This window comes from Aquila chrysaetos, chromosome 4, assembly GCF_900496995.4.
Source record: "Aquila chrysaetos chrysaetos chromosome 4, bAquChr1.4, whole genome shotgun sequence".
Lineage (NCBI taxonomy): Eukaryota > Metazoa > Chordata > Aves > Accipitriformes > Accipitridae > Aquila > Aquila chrysaetos.
The window spans coordinates 73,496,005-73,517,261 of NC_044007.1; the positions used below are offsets into that span (position 1 = coordinate 73,496,005).

The 21,257-nt window shown below is 41.1% G+C and overlaps 1 protein-coding gene across 10 annotated transcripts in view; it reads right to left on the reverse strand.

Annotated features, from left to right (window-relative positions):
* FHOD3 (formin homology 2 domain containing 3) overlaps positions 1-21,257 on the reverse strand; it is a 397,395-nt gene that overhangs the window by 72,372 nt on the left and 303,766 nt on the right. For 9 of the 10 annotated variants that reach the window (XM_030011913.2, XM_030011904.2, XM_030011902.2 and 6 more), the window contains 3 exons: positions 13,955-14,089; positions 10,549-10,599; positions 5,780-5,994 (listed from right to left, as the gene is read on the reverse strand). In XM_030011913.2, coding sequence (XP_029867773.1) covers positions 5,780-5,994; positions 10,549-10,599; positions 13,955-14,089 — 401 coding nt within the window. The remainder of the gene's footprint in view (positions 1-5,779; positions 5,995-10,548; positions 10,600-13,954; positions 14,090-21,257) is intronic. The other variant, XM_030011911.2, reaches the window with a different exon arrangement.

Genomic DNA, 21,257 nt, shown 5'->3' on the forward strand with positions numbered 1-21,257 from the left:
ATGCAAACCAAACATTTCAGCCCTCTAGCTAGCAAGTAAATAGATTTATCTTGAGGAAGTGTATAAGCCAAAATAATGAAGGTCACAATGTTTTCCTAAGACTGTTTCATGTTATGTGCCTATCCTATTTTCTGAGACACCCACACAAAGAATAATGATTTCTAATAATGCCTGTGCCTATCTTTACAATAACACACACAATTTTAAACTAGCTTTCAGTAATGCATCTTCAGTACCACACTATTCTACTTCATTTCATATAATTTACGTGTACAAAACCGCAAATGGTTTTTTTTGCCGCTGATCTCACTGGAGCTAAGCTTCTACACTTTCACAATTGATTTTAAATGTGTAGTTAGTTAAATAACCAGACATGCATATATAATACATTTATATAAAAGAAATGTATACATAATATGTTTAATATATACTCCATGCTCACTCAAATCCCTCTGTTTTAAAACAATCCCAATTAGAAGCTTACTTTTCTCCCTCTTCTACATGACAGCATCTAAAAGTCTAATACTAGATATGTGAGCAGCTCTGCACATGCCTTGTCTCTCTAAATGTACCTTACCTATGACTGTACCCTGGACACTGCCTATGAGAGAATCAAAATTATGGAGAGCTGGCAAGAAGTTGGCAGACACTCTGAATCCCAGTGGTGTGTTTCTGACCACAGCTGTCAGCGTGTAGGTATAGCACAAGATCATTTTAAAGTCAAGCCAAGATTTGAATATAACTGAGATGGAAGCTTAGGAATCCTTCAGGAGTTCCTGGAACTAACATGCTACTGTAGCATTGAAGACTCTGAGCTTGCCATGCTGCAATGGTCCGTACATACAGATGTCATCAATTCATCCTTGAATAATCATAGTTTCGTATGAATTTTAGATGTTTCTCTCTAAAAACAAAAGCTGTCATGCAATAACCAAAAAGGACAACTCCAGCAGCTCAGGTGGAGAAAAAAGCTGACTAGAACATGGCCAGGACTGCTAACGCTTATGGCACTTCTGTCATCATGAAGCTACACTGAAGATTCAACAAGATAAAGTCAGGGGAGACATAAGAAATGCTTGAGAAAATGAGAATGTTCAAAAGAATTCTGGATACTCTTCAAACAAGGAATATTCCACACATACTGGAAAGATGCAGTATCTTAGCAGAATCTAATAGATAACAAAGAGTAAAGAGCAACATACTGACACAGGCTGCTCTTTTGAGTTCAAGGAGTATCAAAACCTAAGCACTTCTAGAACAAAAGAAGGATATGTTGACACTCATTTTGACGGTCTTTCTCTCTCTCTTTAGGGATAATCTCAAACAAGCCACCTATAACCCAAATAACTTATAAATAGTGAGCTAAGTCCAGCAGCGCTTCTCTTAAAAAGCAGTTCATAAATCAAATCTGTCAGCACACACCAGCAGGAGAAGAAAGCCAGCAAGCTAGACGTGTGCCCACCACTTTCAGGTCCATCGTATGATCTATTGTCCTGATATTGGTGAGAACTTAAGATGTTAAAAAATACAATTCTCAGTGAATGCTTGGTGGGGGCCTATTTGAAATGAGCTGGAACTTTCAGTCCCGTATCTACTGGATCCATTTTCACACCAGATAAAACACCACTCTAAGTGGCAACCTTGCAGGTGGCAACAGAGTTAAATAACAGACCAGGCTCTGTCCCTCATCTTCAGACTTCTGCTGGTGGAAAGCGCAAAGACTCAGGGAAGCAAGCATGGTATAATTAATAAAAAGCATCAACAGCAAAGGCAGCGTTCTTGAGACATTAAGAAGTGTGATGCCATTATAAGCAACAGATTATTTTTTTTTAAAACCCAATTCCTACGCATACACAGTTCTTAAAACCTAAACTGCGATTGCCAGATTCAGTAGTAGAGGTAATCTCTTTTCCCCTGAATATGCAATTTTTCACACTTCTCTCAAGGCTTAGGTTTTTTTTTCTGCTCCCTATTAAAACAAATGAGCGAGTTGAGGTCTTTAAATGAGCAGAACTTTTACTTGCAATTGGATTAATCAGGAAGAGGAAAACTGAATGTGGCTTTAAGGACTAATTTTTGAGTCACATGCCCACTTCTTTTTCTGCCAGAACTTAATCTCTAAAAATGTATTATTGGAAAAAATGCGAAGACTTCTTGGAAGAATGAAATCTCCGAAAGAAGCTGTGTAACCTCATCACTAAAAGAGACGGTAGCAGGGTCCCTCAATGAATGTGTAAACATCTTGTCATTTTGAGAGATGGTGTAATCTGCATCTTCTGACATTTTCAAGACCTGGTCACGTCAAGCCCTAGCAGCCTGACCTGCTGTGATCTGACCAGATGTTGGTGACAGCCGTCTTTTGAGTGAGAGCTTAGAGAGGACAGCAAGATGCTCCCTTCTGAAAAACATGGCTACGAACTTATAATCCTCTACGGGGACGTGGAGGGAAATGACTTTTCTTTCAACACTCAACTCTAAATGAACTCTGAGGCAGACGCAAGATGTTGTATCCTTAGTACCTGCTGATGAGACCTCAACCCTCCAGTCCTATAAGCCCTCAGAGAGAACAAACATCCCTCCAGGCCCACATCTAATCCCCTACCAGGGTAACAGATTAGGCAACTGCATTTTCACCTATTTTCTCTGCTCTCTACTTGGAGCTGGGAGATACATACGCTAAGTGTCTCTTGAGGATGCATACAGTAAGTCTGAAGATGGCTATATCTACCCGATCCCTCTTGCTTCAACTGTTTGGGCATCGCTTAAAGTCTTGGTTGTTATCTCCCCTCAGTTCCTCCAGCGCGGAATTCCTCTTGCTGTGAATTCAGCAGGGACTCTCTCTCTTTCTCCATGCCCACCCCACTCTTTTCTTCCCAATCCTTGTGATGGTAAAAACTGGCACGGAATGATCACCAGTAGGGAACTGGCTCTTTCTTCATCAAGTCAGAACTAACTATCTTTGTCCCCCACCCCAGTCCCTCCCCTGACTTCTGTACCATGGTTCCTTTGGCTCTACAACTGGGGCCTCACTGTGCCTTCACACTCTGGTGCTTCTCCATCTGCCGAGATGCTTTCACCAGTCATACTTCAGGCAATATTTGAACCTTGCTCAGCTACCAATACGTTCAGAAGGTTTCCTACTGTCCACAACGTGCACTTGGGTTGGCTGCTTACTTCCTCAAGTGCTAAAACAGCTGCTCCTCTCAGAGAAGGGTTCATCTCCAATTCCTTTGCGGATTGACTTCAGAGATGTCTTGGTTATTGTTGCTCTCCTTTACTGCACATGTGCACTTCATAAAATATTATCCAATGAAATTACAAAAGAGGAAGTAGCTGCTCTGAAAAAAAAAATTAAGTTCCATTTTGCAGTTATGGGACTGCCTTCATTTCCTCTGAAAGCCATACCCCAAGTTTTACAAGAGTAAGTCTTACAAGACTTGATTACTTTAGTGGAACCAATTGTTTTATATGAGGAAACACTTCAGCTCAGCAAGTCCAGATTTTTATACTGGGTAACGATACTGAGACATTTCACAGCGTGGGACAAAGTTCGACAGACAAAACCCATTTCCTTCTTAAGCCCAGTAGATACTGGATGGCCACGGGATACTTCAGCACAAATGGCATAAAATAAATCTGACTCCGAAAATCACATTGTTTTGCTAGTAGAGGAACACACTTCCCGTTTGACTTCAGGTTTTGAATTCTGCAGGTGAATATCACGCATCCGCTAACATCATTCTTGCAGAGTCTTTGGAGGGTCCCGTGCACAGACCCAAGGAAGTGTTTTTCTCCTGCAGTTTCATCCTTGCTTGGGAAGACGGTGACACCTCCATGCTCAAAGCAACTGCTTGGGGTGCAAGTAATCTGGGTTCTGTCCACGGCTCTATTTCAGCTTTCCTGCAACCGGCTTAAGCAAGTTAATGCCTCAGCTTCCCTGTCTCTTAAGTGGGATTCATAACATTTCCTAAGGGCAGTAAAAGTTGAGATTTTAATTCATTAGGGAGCATAAGGAACTCAGGTAATAGCCTAGAGGCCACGGCACAGAATCTGTAAATAAGCCTGCCAGCTGTTGGCTGGTATCCAACAATCTGGCCACCTCCAGACGAGAGAGCCTGCCCTGCCCACGTGCTCATTACTCCCTATGACCTTTCCAATGTTTTTGGTAGGCCTGGAACAGCAGTCCTTCCTCACGCGCAGCTCCCGCTGAAGGACGCAGATTTCAGGCCCCTGTTCTGGTGCTGTCCTGGCCATCTACCTGCAGCTGCCCTTGGCCGGAGGCTTCTCCTGCCCCGTCGGTACGTTCTCTCCTTGCGGTCCATTTGCCAGGCTTCCAGGTGCTGCCCTCTGATGCCTACTGACGCTGCCAGGAGTTTTAGTAGAGATGTCCTGCCTACCCACGTGTTGATAGCTTTGCCATATTCTGGCTGCCTGAAGTTGCCCTGTACACCTGCTCTAAATGCATTCTCCAAATGGATTGTGCTGCTCCACTTCATGCCGCAATTTTTTTGAATGCTTCCAGGAGAAATATGTTAAAATAATCATCATAAAAGAGATACTTGCTCCCTACCCAGCTCTGAAATCCTAATGGTGGAAAAATCCAGCTTATGTGCTCTAAAAGCAATATTGCACTCAAAAAAAAAAAGGGCATCTGGATGTTTCTGAATATCAGTGTTACAGGAAAATACCCATGTTTTTTAAGTTCAAATGATTCCACTGAGACTTTTAAGGTGCCAGACAAGAAAACTGGGAATATAATTGGGGAAATATATAAACCTAAATTAAATAAACTTCACCTACTTAGTACGGTGAGGATAAACATATGCAACATTCAGTATTTGTAACTTTTTTCTTAAATTGCCTTGCTTTATAGCATGCTACCAGCCATAACACTCAATAAAACCAAGCAGTGCAAGTTACAAATGCATTAATCACCAATAGCACGTAGCAGGAAATCAAATAAAATAAAAATGAATGATGGCGATAATTCACCCTCAACATGCATTCTAGCTCCTAATGTTAATGCAACATCATGTGGCGCAAATACAAATCTGTATGGTGGGTGTTTTTTTGAGGACTGAAGGAGGGGTACATGATGCAAGTGGCGGAATGACGTGCACACACAAAAAATATTGCTCTCTACACCAATAAATTATATGACAGCAAACCAACCGTGCAAACACTAATTATACTTTCCTTTTTACTAATTGTCTGTGGTCTCTTTTAAGTCCTTTACTACTTGTGCTACAATTTTAAGAGTTTTTGGTGGTGTTAAAAATAACCAACACACCCTCCCTGCCTTCAATTCAAGACCTTTTCTGTTTGTCCCATTCAGCCTGTGCTCTGCTGGAAGGTTATTATAGTCTTGGCATTCATCTGTTGCATTTCTTTCAGAGAATCCACATAAGCAAAATCTGTTGGCAGGAATATTGTTGGTTTAGTATTCAGTAACTTCTAATATACAAGGAACACGATGCTAAAATTAAGACCCTCTGTATGCTGTATTTTCCAATTATTCCATTCTAATAGCAACAGACAACGATAATATAAATCATAGCAACAATTAGCAGTGTATTCTTTGCTTGAATAGACTAGACGACATCCAAATCTATGCAAAAAAAGAGGAAATTTAGGAAGACAGTATGAAACACTATAATAAGACCCTTTACTTTGGCACCTCAGAGGTTATATTCTTGCACTCATGCATCAAAAATCACTATTAGCCAAGAGAAACTGTGATAAAACCACTGCTCTTTCCCCTGCCCTCCTTTTCACTTACCTTCTGAGGGCTGAGGGGTCCCACAAGGGGTGGAAGGGGTCTTCAGCTCTTCCTGGGACTCTATGGATGCTGGGCTGATGCACTTGGGTACAGGTGAGGATGGGGCCGAAGGAGATCTCAGGTTCAAGGACAGCTCACTTCTCCCTCGGCTTACGCTCCGACTCTTCAGCTCCTTCTCATACTCCTCCGCTGCCAACCTCTCCAAGTATTTGTATCTGAAAGTTAAATTCCAGAGGGTTTCCGTAAAGAAAAAGAAGTCTGTGGCTGATGCTTGTTTATGGATGAAACACCTGCAGAGAACGAGCTGACTTCCTGACACAAGGGGTACAGCACTAAACTGCCTGCCTCCTCAATCTGCCAAAAAACGCACACCAAAGCAAAGACTATTGCCCTGAAAAACGTTAAATTGCTCATGACAAAACAAAAGCAAAAACCAGCAGAGTTAAAGAGTCTTTTAGACAGAGTATTGTGTCTGCATAGTCCTTCTCCTTTTGGAAGCGTTTGTCTGTCCTCCTTTTCACCCTCCTCCTTCACCTCCTCCTCCTCCTCCTCCCAGCCCTCCCTCTCCCAAAACTATAACGGGAGGGAAAAAAAAAAACCAAAAGAAAAAAAACAAAACCAACAAAAAAGCCTCCAAAGCCAGAGCCCCTTAATACTGATGCAAATAGCCAAAGTCTGAGACTTGCTGCAAGGAGAGAAAAATGGTTCAGTGCAGCAGACAAAAACAGATCTCCCTGAAAATAATACCAATAATAAATGTTTGGATTGACTATCTAAAGTCTCTGAACCTGCTTCTATTTGCTCTGAGAGCAATGCACTGGAATTCACTTTGTTCTCTCCAGAGTCTACAATGGAAAGTTTTCTTTTTTTTATTCTAAAAAATTTCTCTGCCGGACTCAGACATCCAATAGCTTGGACCTGACGTCACATGTAGTTTATTCATCAAAGTCACTTTAAAAGAACAAAGATACATCTGTTTTGCATTTTAGGCAGGCAGAACTCACTAACTGTTTATTAAGACCAGCTACCAATCATATTCTTCATAGTGTGCTTTATACATTTCGACCAAAATAACTTTGAAATATGTGCCTCTTCCAGATGTCTGCTAATTTTATCCACCATTATTTGCTAAGGAATAAATTCATGAATACAGCTGGATCGGGCTTTAGACTGTTTGTCTTACCCACAAGTGAACTGTTAAACAGGTTAATCAAGACTACTGCTTATGTCCGTGAAACACTGTGGTCATCCTCCTATAACCCACCACTGTAAACACTTCGTAAGAGGGAACACCTCTCCTCCCCCCTTCTGCTCCACTGACAGCCTGAATTAGTGTATGAGGGTGCATTAAAAGCAGGCGGTGTAAAGAAGTCAGCCATATGTGGTAACAAACATGCTTAGTACATATGGTAGCCACACACGCATGCACTTTTGCAAACATTCGTATCGAGCATAGAAACGTGTCTTTGAAGAGCAGTCCTTGTGTTTTCAGAGGCAATTTGCTTTATTGCAAACAGCAATAATGAAGAACAAACTCATTTTCTTTTATTCCTCCAGAGGTATGCACAGGCTTTGAACAAATGCTGCAAGAAAAAGAACCCCTACAGACTCTGGATGAAAATATAACAAGCCACATACTTGTATGGTTATAAAATAGGAACTGTTTACAGTTCTAACATGAAGCCAATTCTCGAGAATGATTTTTGCCTTTTCAATAGAGGAGAAAGCCTTTCGCTGGCATTAGCATAGTGTTTTGTTACAGTTCACGAAGCCAGTCTTTCTTTTAACGTCGGTCACTTAAATATTGCGCCCTCCGCCTCCTCACAAGTAGAGCAGACGGGATTTCAGACTCATAAAGAACCGTTCAAATCGATCACTTCGCTCAAACAGGTACAGCCCAGCTGGCTGCCGCTGAGGAGGGTTTTGCAGTTTGCCAACAGACTACAACAAAGATCTGGATGGATCCTTCTATAACGGGGGGAGCTACAACGTTTTATTGTCCTCAGGTCTTTTTCAGCTGCTTTAACATTTTAGCTTCTGTAGCTGCGCGCTGCACAGCCAACCAGCAAAGCAGAGGACTATCATCAAGATGCGCCTTCTCAAAATGGATCTGGTCATTATACTGAAAGAAAAAAAGGGAACCAGAACAGCAACTCTCATGGCAGCACATCGGCATAACTAGTTATCAAATGGGAAGCCTAATAAGCAGATATACGAGATGAATAAAATCATTCAAGAGTCAGTTATTAGCACTTCACACTTGACAAATGACATTTATTTAGGTTATTTTTTGTTTCTGCCCGCTGTCTTAATAATGAATGAATGCCAGCATCAAATACACAAGGTCTCATGAAGACCAAAATCTGAAGGAGTTGAAAGGATGAGCTACCATCCCTCTGCTGCAATTAGTTCCTCCACTACAGGACTGACACATTGCCTCTCTATATACTGCCATATTCCTTTCAATCATGGAAACCTGCAGACATCATCGTGCCTACGCTGACTCGACTCTATAGACAGAGAGCCAAAAGTCTGTGGGCTTTTGGTATACCTCATGAACATGACATTCCACTTACCATCTTCGAGTAGATGAAAATATCATTGCAAGTTCTCTAGGTCTCTGAGCAATGCCCTGAGGGCAACTTAAAATGTTTATGTACCAACAAAGTCACGGGGTGGAGAGCATTTGAGCTGTATATCACACAAGGGAGGGCTTGGGAGCTCACCTTTCTTGGGTTTATTTTTAAATTGCTATTGGAAAACCCCCAACCAAGCAAAGTAAAAAAGGCCTCAAATCATCAAACAGCAAGAACACGTGAAACGAACGGTGCTGAGTTACACTCAGACCCCTTGAAACTGCAGGAATCTTTCTCCCTCATACCGAGGCCACCCCAGAGCCACTGGAAAAGCGGGTGCCTGTATTCTGGAGCTGCAGGCTGACATGATAGTACACAGAATGCTCCAAAGAGCTGACAGAATTTAGACAAACCAGTGCTTTTAACAGAGCCTTTATTATGTGCTCAATATTATCTCCTTCTACTTTTCCAAACCGATACGGAGGAAATGTACGACCCAGACTTTAACTAAGATTTTAGCACCTTGGCTATAGCATTTTCTTACAGTCTATGCGTTTTCTTAAAACAAGCCAACATGCAACTTGCTATAGGAAATGAAACTTCATTTGTGCAAAGGTGTTTGTTAAAAAAATAGTTACAGAAGGCCAATGTAATGGACCACTGGTACAAGACTTCACTTGCAGAATTTTTCTCCAATATTTATGTGCTGTCAAAGCAAACATGTGTCTTTCCTCTTTATGAGGAAAAACGGATAGTTTAACATTTCAGTTCAAAAGAGCCCTAAGGATAAAGACATGTTCCTAATGACCAGTGAAACTGTCTCAGATTGCACAGCAGCGGTGCCCTGCTGGTGAACACTTCCCCCAGAATACTCCAGTTTACTTGGCATGTTCCCTTACAACTTGAAAGTGCTGGAGAGCTCGCTTCTAATTTGTTTCAAATCTTGCTGACGAGCATGCTTGCTGTAAAAGGTTTTACTCAGCTAAGGTCAATGTATGATGCCTATGTGCTCTGACGCATTTCATTTCAGAAAATGCTTTAAACTATTTGTAATTGTTTTGGCTGGAAGCACAAAGGAAAGCCCATCCACCTTTTCTTACTCTTAGAAACGTCAAAATAATTTTTTAGCATTAGCTACTTCAGCCACAATAGATCAGACTTCAGTCTGCAGAAACGAACTGCCTGCTGTATGACAATTTTGTGGAAAAAAAACCCCAAACCCCAAAACAAAACGCAGCAACACAATGATTTCTGAGATGGCTGCTCTCATACTTTGATAATGTAATTCCAATTCTTAACAATCCAAAAGTATCTCCAGAGAGTAAGCTCTAGAGGACCATAAAAGCAGAACTGAAGCAATCTGGGCAATTTTTCATCTACTATTTCTTCAGTAACACGCATATTTTCCAGGTAAAAACAAGAGCTCCCTCCCTCCAGGGTGTAATTACTAGTGGAGGTAGAGATGAAGCTACTGAAAGGCAAAGGTCTTTAGTCGACTATTCCTTGAAAAATGTGCTTTCATAAGCACATAGCTCCCAGCCTAGCCCAGAGTTTCCAAACTATTTAACTGAATTAAAAAAAAGAAAAAAACCCCAACCCCCCAGCCTCTTTAAATAAGCGATTTAAATAAAAAGAAAACAATGCCCCAATGATAAACGCTGCTAAGCTTTGTAATTTACTCACTGATGTTTAGAGAGATTGGCAAACAAAACTTGGCTCCGAAAGATAGAAATATGCTGGGATTGGGTCAGAACCATTTCCATCAGCCTGTGACTGCAGTTTTGCAATGCTTGTGACCCCAATTTCCTTTATCCTCAGTTGCCTTTTCTGACCCTCCAGAAAGCTTGGGACCCCCTCGGTGAGAAAGACAGGCTTATTCAATTTATAACTACACTAAATTTGGGCAAATTTCTGAGGCAAATGGAGTAAGCTTATTTCCCACACAAATAGATAAAAGATAGATCATCAATCATTCTTATGCATTCCAGTCCCACTGCTCTTCATTTATTGCTGTGCTTACAGCTGGACTTCATTCTCCTCTTTAACGAAACAACCGCTTGCTTATAGAAGTCTTTTGGAATAAGCGTGTTCTGCGCATGCAGAGTTAAAAATGTAAATACACGACAGCTCCACAGTAAAGAATATAGGAAGTGCAAACAACGAAAGGGAAGGATGGATGCATTATATACAAACCTCTCTTCTCTTGCTTGTCTTAGTTCTTCTCTTTTGTCTAAATAATCTCGGCTAAAAAGAGAATTGCAGTAAATTGGAGAGGAAACCAGAAGAATAAGGTAAGTAACAGAAGTATAAGTACAGTAGGAGAAACTACGAGCAGTACAAACAAGCTGATCAGAGACAACAAAGGCTGTTGCTGACCAAAATTAGTTTGGTTTTGTAAAAAAGGCAGGAAAGCGCATGTGTACGCTTATCCATGCATACACCACAGGTATGCGTACATCAAATACGTAGTTCGGAAGGTCATTACAAGTATTTATAAGAAACACCCAAAAACTGAAGAACTTGAAGCACATTTTGAAACCTGGTATCTGAAATTAGATACAATGAACCGGACTCATCCGTAATGAGCAGGCAAATTAGCGGCCATTAAATCATTCCTCATTTGCTCCATGGAGAATGCCCCGAAGCAGTGACCGCGGCACCTGGCAGGCTAGATCAGGGCAGGGAGCATACCGTATCAGCCCTCTTCCTAATATACCTTTCCTCAGCGTGTTTTAGTTGCCATGGCTGGAAATGGGACAGCGGACTGGCATTACCGAGTAGGACAACTCTTTGTTCTTACAAGGCGCGTGCAGGATCGTCGGTCAGGGAACGACCTTTCACTTCTTTATTTTTCACCCTGAGTTTTAGATACAAACCCTCCCCAATCTCTGCTGCCCCTCCCGCAGCTCCTCAAGTAACTCTCATATTTAGCTTTTGCCAAGTCAACTTTGCCGGATGCCTGAGCGCTGTGATTTCAGGCAGGCCTGTCACATCCACAAATGTGGATGCAAATTTAACTTGGAGCACAGCAGAACCCAGTGAACGTCCAGCCCGCCTCAATATCGCAGCAAGGTAGTTCCTTACAATATATTTTTAATATTTTGTTGAATCTGGTGGACAAAACTTTCATCTTATGTGTTAGATTCTTCCACGTCGTAACCTGTGACTACAAGAAAGATTTTCAGAACTACTCCATTTATGAATAAACCACCATTTTTTCTCTTTATATTATGTCATCAAATGAATTACTGGTAACCTACTACGCCAATAGCTATCAAATATCTGCTTGCAAGTGCTCTTCAAAAGTCCATTAACAGGGAACACACATTACTGGTTCAGGCTATCTCCACATCCTTTGAATCCCTGAACTGGTTATACTTTTATCATATTTTCAGAGTATTCTTTGGAATTACAATAGCTATGGGAATAACTCCAAGGGAAAAAAAAAATCTAGGGATTTTTCAGCAGGCAAATTTTAACATTTCTCTTTCCCCTCTGACAACTTTCACCCTTCCCTACAGCTGAAGAATAACCCTTGTATTTTAGGACATATTGTTCTATATATGCAATGGGTACAACAGTCCTTCTACTGAGAAAAGTGTTCATTATGTAAAGCATTCCTTTTGCTAGCAATAGCTTATGAAGCTTTTTAACACCTCTCCTAAAACCAAGCTCTTTCACAACTGGTGATGCTCTCCTTTAAATTATCCTCAATTTGTCAATAATGGTGCCAGAACCTAGTGCAATGTTCTCGAGGCAGAGTTGGAAAGAATGAGATAACAAATGAGTCATGATGGTAAATCCAGTACTGCTCACGAGTTTAAAGGCTGTGAATCGCAAGTGCTATTTTTAATCAAAAATACATCTTCAGAGACTGGGTTTCTAGCCAGACTGATGATATGATAATGTAATCCCAAGAACTCTTATGAAACTGTCCATGACTGTTTGCTGTGGCTTTGTCCTCCTCCTGCCAGACTGTTTAATCAACTGTGGGATGCTGTCTGTCTGCAAAGTTTGGTGGCTTTGGAGACCCTCTGCTCAAACACAAGTTATAACTTTTGGGTGACCAGGGAGCTCAAATCTAGAGGACGAAAACACTGGGCATTGAAAAACTGTCATCTTAAATATGCAACACAGTCATGACGTTTAGTTAACCAGTTTCTGACTCTGAATAATGGGATGAAGACGAATATTTTAAAAAATTTGTTTTTCTGACTTTAAGGAAGCTCTTTTAGTGACAGAACAACTACTGTAGCCAACCTCCAGTGAAATGTGCAGATCTGTTATTCAAACAGGTCAAGCTGCCAAATGTCCTGGTGGCTTTTTTGGTCTGGGAGTTTCCTTTCTGAAAGATCATGTTGGCTGTCCATGGCAGCCTGCTGCAGCCTGATGATACCACTTAGAGGGAGAGTTTTTGGAAGAGGCTTGAAGACTGAGACCTGATTGTTTCTGTTTCAGGAGAACTTGGGCAGCTGTTGGCTGCCAAAGATCCTATTATGGTGCTCTTCCACCTTCCCTCCGCCTCTCATTTTCTTCTAAACTAGCTATCTTCTGGAGCCAGGAGAGTATCTCCTTCAACCAACCAACCAACCACTACTAAGTTACTCCTCTTTCCAAATTCACTGTGACACAGGCCATTTCCACTTCTTACTAAAGAGATGATTACAGTGAAAACAATCCTGCATACTAATAAACAAGCTCACAAGAAGGCCAGTGCCATCTTTTCCATAAATATCAACTCTAAGGCTATTTATCCTACCATTCTTTAGATTACTACATTATGTCTTCTAGCTACTAAACATATGCTTACTTTTCACTCCTGTTTATGAGGAAACAAATTGTTTTCTTAGCGTACACTCTCCAGACAGCAGGCAAACCACTTCAGGTATAGGCATCTTATCTACCCTAAGCCCACTGCAGTCTTTGCTAACGCCTGTGCTGGGATTTCCAGGCATGGATTTAACAGCGGGGAGAGGGCTTGCCTCTTATTATTCGCAGGCAGCACAGCCTGGGATCCCACAGCACACCGCACGGTCTCAGATGTACAAATGGAGAGTTCTGTATTCAGCTGGGGCCTTTGTCTGGCCCCGGTTTGAGCAATAATTTTGATAATTATTTTCTGTCAGTTGCCGTTTCCAGGAGGAAGACACACATGTTCAGAAAAGCAGGAAAAAGTGCAGTTTAGAAACACTACCACTTGTACTTTGCAGAACATAAAAGCAAAAAGATATCTCATTGCTGTCCCCTCCTCCCTTCTTGACACCTTCCTCCAACTGTTTCATCCTCAAACCCTATGCCTCACTGAGATTATACTTTGAGAAGGAGTATATTAGCTAATAAAACGTGGCCTCTGCAGATATCCAGTCAGTGTAATTGGCAAATACATAGCTGTCTTTAAAAAAATTGCTGGTTTATTAAATGCCAAAATTCATCTCAATGTGTTTAATAGATCAGTTCTTAAGATACTTAGAGCAAGAAAGGTACCTAACGAGACACACGAACTATCCATCAATTCAATTATTTTGCAACTCAATGTCTCGATGATTTACAGACCCATCACGCATTAAAGCAACAGACTGAAAGCAAAATTGGCTCCTACTTGAATTTGTTTCTTTCTTCACGTTCTATCCTTTGCAACCTTTCTTCTCTCTCCTGACGTCGTCTTTCTCTTTCTGCTGCCAAGGACTCCTGGTGCTGCCGAAAAGATGATGTAAGGAGACCACCCAAAGCTGGCCTGCAGAGATGGAAGATCAGATTTCTCAGTGTCACTTTTATTGATTATACTGGCAAAAAATAAGTAGCAATCATCCAGTAAGTAACATAATCCCAACCAACAGAATGACATGGCAATATTTATGTATGGATGCTTCAAAGCACTGGCTAAGTATCTTCTTGCTAAATTGATTTTAGATACTGTGATGAGTTTAAGAACGACAGATAGGGTAGGCTTCTTAAATTGCCAAATTTCTGAAGCACAAATAAAGTACGTGTAAGAATTCTTCAGTCTGTTTCAACTGCAATATTGTCTAAATAATTTTTTTTTTTACTGTATAATCCTGTTGACTGAAAAGCTGAATCCTGTGATGAATTTTTTAAATTTTAAAGAAAAAAAAAAAAAGCTGGAATATTTTTTCAGCAGTTCCAAACGTGCTATGCAATGATGTTAAAAACAGATGTGTCACAAACACCTGAGAAACCTGTATACAGAAAAACAAAAGTAAAAGAAGATGTAAGAACTGCCTTTCAGAATTTGAATGCTCTCTCAAGTAGGGGCATATTTTTCCTTTATACATTAACAAATTCTGTTATCATGATTTCCTCGCTGCACGTGCTGCAAAAGCAAAACGAATCACATATGTGAACATCAATAAAATATACAGGGACGGCACAGCTAGTTATAATAATGACTAAGTGGCATCAAAATTGCTATTAAAAAAATCAGAGGAAATGGGGCTGAAGGACAACAGATCACCCATTTTCCTCTCCTTGCCCAGGGCAGGATTTAGTCTTCTCAAACCATTCTTGAAAACTGTGTGTCTGACCTGCCTTAAAAATCCTTAATGATGGATGTACCACACCCATCTATTTCAGTGCTTAATTATGTCTGCCAGCAAGAAAGGCTTCTCTGCCATCTAGCTTAAATTGCCTTTTTTTTTTTTTTTTTTTTTTTGCCATTTAGACCAATTTGTTCCTGTTCTGTCCACAGTGAACAAAAAGAACAGTTTGCTACCACCTGGTTTACGGCTAAGCAAGAATTAGTCCGAAAGGGGACTTTGCAGTCCTCTGACCATAACTATGAACTGGATGCTGCACGGTAGGTTACTATAATGAAGGAGGCTCAATGTCACCACAAGCTACGTGTATCAAACTTCTAGCTGTTGTTCAGGAGGCTGTTAAGATGCACGAGGTAAGACGGTAAATGCCCACCCAAAAACGTAGGACTTTTTCATCAGAAATGGCAGCCTCTACAGTAATGACTTCTCAAATATAGAAATGATTTTTTTCTTTGAGATGCAATAGCTTCAAGTAGCAAATACACTTTAAAAGCTACATCTATATACACTTATAGTTTGGTCTCGACACAGATTTTTAATTTTTTTCACTGCAAATACTACTTTGGCTAAGAGTGTGGTTCCTCTCGCACATCCTTCCCCCCAAATGGTGGTACTGGTACCACCAACCTCTCACATGGCAACAGAGCGACCTCCGAGTAAACATGTCTGTCTTTCTGTCTGTTAGACAGGACAAATCTGTATTGTACAGGGTAGCTTTATACAGATGTAAATGTACCCACACTGATTGAATTAGACTGATAAAATCAAACAGACTTAACTCATGTGGAGCGGTTTCTGTGCATTGTTGTAACACGAGTTTTGCAATGAGAGGATTAATGAAAGAAATAGACACTGCCTTTTCTGAAAAGAAACTAAACCCCATCTAAAAGAAGGTTCCTAAACCAGCAATGCAAACCTGAATAGATTTCCATTATTTTTAAGAACTCAGACCCTTTCCCTTGTTTATTTACATGCCTATGGCTGCACAACGTAGGCATTTAGTGTAGTGGCACCAGTTCACCAGCAAAAATAGGTGCAGGAGAAGACAAACATTAATGCAAACCTATCTTTCCCGAGTGTCTATGTCTGTGCAAGCAGGAACGCCACAAAACATAGCCATTTCAGCCCCACTGGCAGCAGGGCAGTATGAATATAATTTCAATAATTTCAATAAATTGAATTTCAATATGTCATATCCCACCCGCATAAACATTACATAAGATGGTATAAAACTTGATATTCTGTAAGCTGCCCTGCTGGCACTCCTCCAGAGCTACAGTATCAATGCTGGATCACACTCAAACCCATAAAAATCTCTAATATGCCTCAGCCCTAAGAAAAGGGGGAAAAAAAAAAAATCCTCAAACCCTGACAGTCAAGTACATGTGGTGAATTTTCCCTTGAACATATTTTAAATTTATTTTAACTTTTGACCTTTTAGCGCATGTTGCAAGAGAAAGCTCTCAGCAGAAACAGTAGCACCACTGTACTAAGATTCAAAAGCTAGAGCTCCATCGCCGTGGTAGCATGAAAAACCACGGCAATGAAGTTGGATATATCATCAGAAATTGCTCTCAGAAGGGGAAAACTGGACAGTGTCTCCACATGAAGACATCTGGAAACAAACTGGAAGAGATGGCGAAAAGAGGGTCCCTATCAAGTCTGTGCTGTGTATTTAGCTTGCTATCCCATCCCGTCCCACCCCATCCAGCTACCCTGAAGTCTGCAAACTCCATTTGGAGTCAAAGGAAGTTATGACTTAATAAAACCCGAAGGAAAATTAAGGGGAAGGATGGGGTGATGCTGAGAAACCAAAAGAGTGATTGTAGGTCTGCACAGCATCTAGCAGGTTGGAAACCTTCAGCTCTGACTAAGCTCTCTGGGGCTCTACAGTAAATACACATCCTTATCCAAGGGATTACAGGGGAATCACATGGAGATGTGCAGCTTAGTCTTGCAGACGGGATTCTAACCTGACCCTGGTAGTAAAATGTCTCCACATGCCAAAACACCTTGTTTGGAGGTTTGATCTAGCACAGCTTGGCTAGCGTTGCTCACTCGGCTAAAATTTGCAGATGTGTGAACAGCAGCCTCACAATCTCAGTAAAAGATCCACAGCCATATAGCCAGAAAAAAAGCCAATGTCTAAGAAACTGAAAATGAATATCCGTGTGCCATATTAGTTTGCCACCTCTTGGAAACTAATCAAATCAATGATAACTAGCCAAAACTTGGTATTTCCCACCGGTTATTTTATGAGTCCATACTTCAACTGAGTTACAAGCTACAGTATAGCGTGCACACACATACCTGATTCAATTCATTTGTCCCAAACACGGTCAGTTCTGGACTACCGTATTGCATACAACAGTTTATTGCATGAAATGGTCAAAACTAACAGTCAAAGCTGCGAGAAGGTTCTGTTGAAACAGGTCATAATTAAACAGACGGGAATACGGCCAGCCGACTCCTTGCGTGGCACTGACTTCTTAAAACACAAATAGTCAGGTTTGGGATTTTCAGTCACATTTAGAAAAGGACAGGCAAAGAAATAGCACTGATACTGCTGAGTTAGTGCTCGCTTAGTGGTTAGACCCTGCAGTGTCCAGCCCACTTGGCCGGACACATCTCCCCTCGGTGAAGACCACAGCTCACACCAAACACGGAGACCATTTGCCTTACGAAACCTCATAAACTCACAGCTTCACTGTTGCTATCAAACACTGTAACTCAGCTGGTATTTGGGTGCATCAATCCTCTTTTTAATGCAAATGGCAACTGTAAATAAGCAGATTTTAGTATCTAGTAAACTCTCCTTAATTTTGTACATGTGCATAAACTAAACCTGGAGGAAACACGTGCTACTTTCAGGGTGTGCAAACCTGTAAAACAGCCAGAACAAAAAGCAAGCGGTAAGAGGTATTCCTCAAATATTCTAAACAATTTGAAAAGGGATTTGTCTATCTTTGGTTTGTCTGCAAAATCTGTTTCTTTGTCTCTGTATTCCCCTGGTAATAACGCTTAAATTAAACGTTCCCTTTTGCTGAACTCATACTTGAATTGCAAAAGGCAGTGGGACGGGCCAAACCTGCCGGCGGGAAGGCTTGGGCTGAGCCTTCAGGTAATTTTGGTGCTTTGATCCTGTATAAAGGGTGACAGTACCCTTAGGCCTCAGGAATATTTAAGTCTTACTGCCGTAGGCTGCATTTTAAAAATGGGTAAGCAAGGAAAAGGCTAAAAAATATTCTGGCATTGAATCAAAGGTGGTAAGAGATTTTAACAGAAAAGAGTATGTGAATAGTCACTGAAAGCATAATAGAGTGATCACCCAAAAAACAGTGTTATAGCTAATATATGCCAGCATTTTAATGTTGGTATCATATGCTACCAGCTGGTAATGTCAACCATTTGTTCAATTCCACAAATACAACCCAGAAGAATGCTTACTCTGACTACTATTTTTAGTCTTGTAGAGAACACAAGGCTGTTAAGAATGGATTGTTAATATAAAAACATTAAGAAAACCTTGCTTCTGCCTGCTGTTAAAACCAGCAAAAGCTAAACAAGCTGTGCTATTACACTCTCATTCCAGAAAGAAAACACACAGCAAGAATACGTCTAAGTCTGGGGATTCGCAAATACAGCTCCACACCGCAGCATTAGGACCTGGGACCAAAAGGTCATTAGTTACTTATCTGGTTGCAAGAAGATACGAAAGAGCAAAGAATAGGAAAAAAAAAAAAGAAGGAAAAAGGCGGCAACAAAAATATACACAGGGCAGAGGGTACAAAGCCAAAACACTGACTGTAGGCCAAAACTCTTCTGAATAAAAATTCAGCTAACCTGACCTACTCTCAAGCAGCGAATTAGTAATCATTATTAAAAGCACAAGCTCAGGGAGACACAAGGTATCTCACCCTTTTTTGCAAGTACTTCCAATTTTCCGACAATACCCCATCACAGACTATATACACTGTGAAGGGGAATATGTGACCTGAATTACTCTTTGTTGAAAATTGAAGAAAATATTTCTGTCTTACTCTAAGCCACTTTGTTACAGAAAAATTGCAATTACTAACTTCAAATGTTCTTCATTCACGTTAACTCTGAAATACTCTTCTTTTGTGGCTGCGTTTTCCTCTATTAGTTGGATTTTTTAAATTTGCTACATGGAAACGGGTATCTATAGCAAGAATACAAAGTACAAATGGGTATTTTTAGGAGCTAAAAAAAAATTAACAGATGACTTATGAGAGGAAATCCCTTTAGGTCATAAGGTTAATATTCAGGATTTTCTTTAATAGAGCAAGGGTCAGAATCATTAATAACCTTAATAAGGAAGCACTAGTTACCCATTTTTCCAAAGTGCTCCTGCTCCAGCAGTCATGGGAATGCTACAGAGAGGGAACAACAGTCGGCAGCTCCTACTCAGGCCTTAAGTAACTCGAAATGTCTCTTGGCTTTAACAAAATAAATCCGCTTTCCAGCTTAGAAAGAGACAAAAGAGGAGGCAAAGCTGCCAAGAGCCATATTGCTTTTCACAGTTAAAGAAACTCTCCGTGTGTTATGTCTCCCTACATGACACGGCAAATTCAAAAGCATGTTGATATAAGATTTTGCAAACAGACTAAACATTACTTGAGGAACCTTTACAAAACTTCCCTCAAAAATAAACACAAAATTGAGAGATAAAACTACGGACTAATGCTTCCTTTGAGAAAGAAACTTGAGAATGACAAAGAGAAGAACTGATTAACGTTAGGCTTTTAACCGGCCCGAGGGGCTACACAAAATACAGCTACAGCGGGGCAGAGCTGCGCAGAGGCAGGGCAACGCACGAGGCCTTTCTACACACACGCTCTTCTCGCAGCCCGCCGCGTACAGCTTTTACGCTGGGTTTCTTTCTCCAACCCGTGGCTTCTCATCCTCGTGAGAATCGCAAATTGCCTGGAAGCGGCTTGCAGAGCCCCGCCGCCGTCGACGCAGGCTGAGGCACACGTGCCCTGAGCATCAGCGCCGCGCACGGCGCGTTCAGCCAGCAGCACGCTGCAGTCTGAAAGCGTAGCCCAGCTCACGCTTTCTGTTTGAACGTACGCCCTACGACGAAGCCTACAGAGCCGCAATCAAGAATACTGCTTACGCAGTAGTTCGACAAGCAGCTAAGCCAGTATAAGCCGCCGCTGCTTCCCAAATTGTAAGTCATCAAGTAATTCCTAAGGTCGCTTTTCCTCTTAAAATCTCAGCAATAAAGTTGAGGCTTTTGCCCTGGACCACTATTATCAACTACCAAGCTATCCTTTCCTCATTATGTTATTCAGAGTGAAGGATGTGCTTGGCACTTACCACAAGAAAAAATAGCCGCGGTCTCTGGTCTGAGAGGCCAGAAGTACGTATTAAGACACACAGAAGATGGTAGAAGCAGAAAGCATAGAAAGCCAAGGGAAGAGGAGCTGTTCTTGGGAGAGCAGCAGCTTTGTAGGCTGTACAGTGGGTTTTGTTTCACGGGTTTCTTGTTTTCCCTTAGTGCTTAACAGCTGGAGGAAGGTAACTCCAGAGTGCAGAGTAGTGATAGATGGCTAATGAAAAAAAAGAAAAGAAAAAAGAGAACCTGCCAAGAAGCTTCATCCAGCAGCATCTCCCTGGCGTTGTCAATTACAGGGACCTTTAGTTTTAGTAGGAAGTCTAACTGAATAGCTGTTTAGCATTCTCAAGCAGGGTTTTTTTGTTTGTTTATTTTGCTTTTAAGAGACACAAATTTGAAAAAAGCAGCAGATTGCCAGAAAATCACTGTTTCAGGCGCCTGGAGAGGGAATAAAACTCAGAAGAAGAGTATTTGCAGACTTTCACTGCACTTCATGTTTACGTTTCAGGTATGGTGTTTAAGGTGTCTTTAAAATCAGTGGAGAAAAAAAATCACCTATAATCTAGTCATGCTACTCTCAGTGTCTGTGTGCACCTGTTACAGAAATAAATGCTTGAAAGTACATTTCCTTTAAAAGATATATAAGAACATGGGGATGAACGCTCAACATTCAAGGCCCTGCATCACAGGAGCGCAAGGTAACGTACTGCTGTAGAACCTAAAGCAAGTAAGATGAAAAACAGATTAAGGGATGTGAAACATATTTCACCTTTCTTAAGTCTCTTTTCTAATGGTCTGGAAAATTGGAGAGTGCATCAAACAGGAATAATTTGCAAACACCATAGCAGGCCCTTACCAAGATTGGAGATTTGGAAGAACTTCAGAGGGACCAGCCAGAGGTGGAGACTAAGTTCACAGTGACTGGCCAAGAGGATCCAGAAGTGGAGGTTTGCAGGCTGAACTTTCTGGCATTTGATTTCACAGAT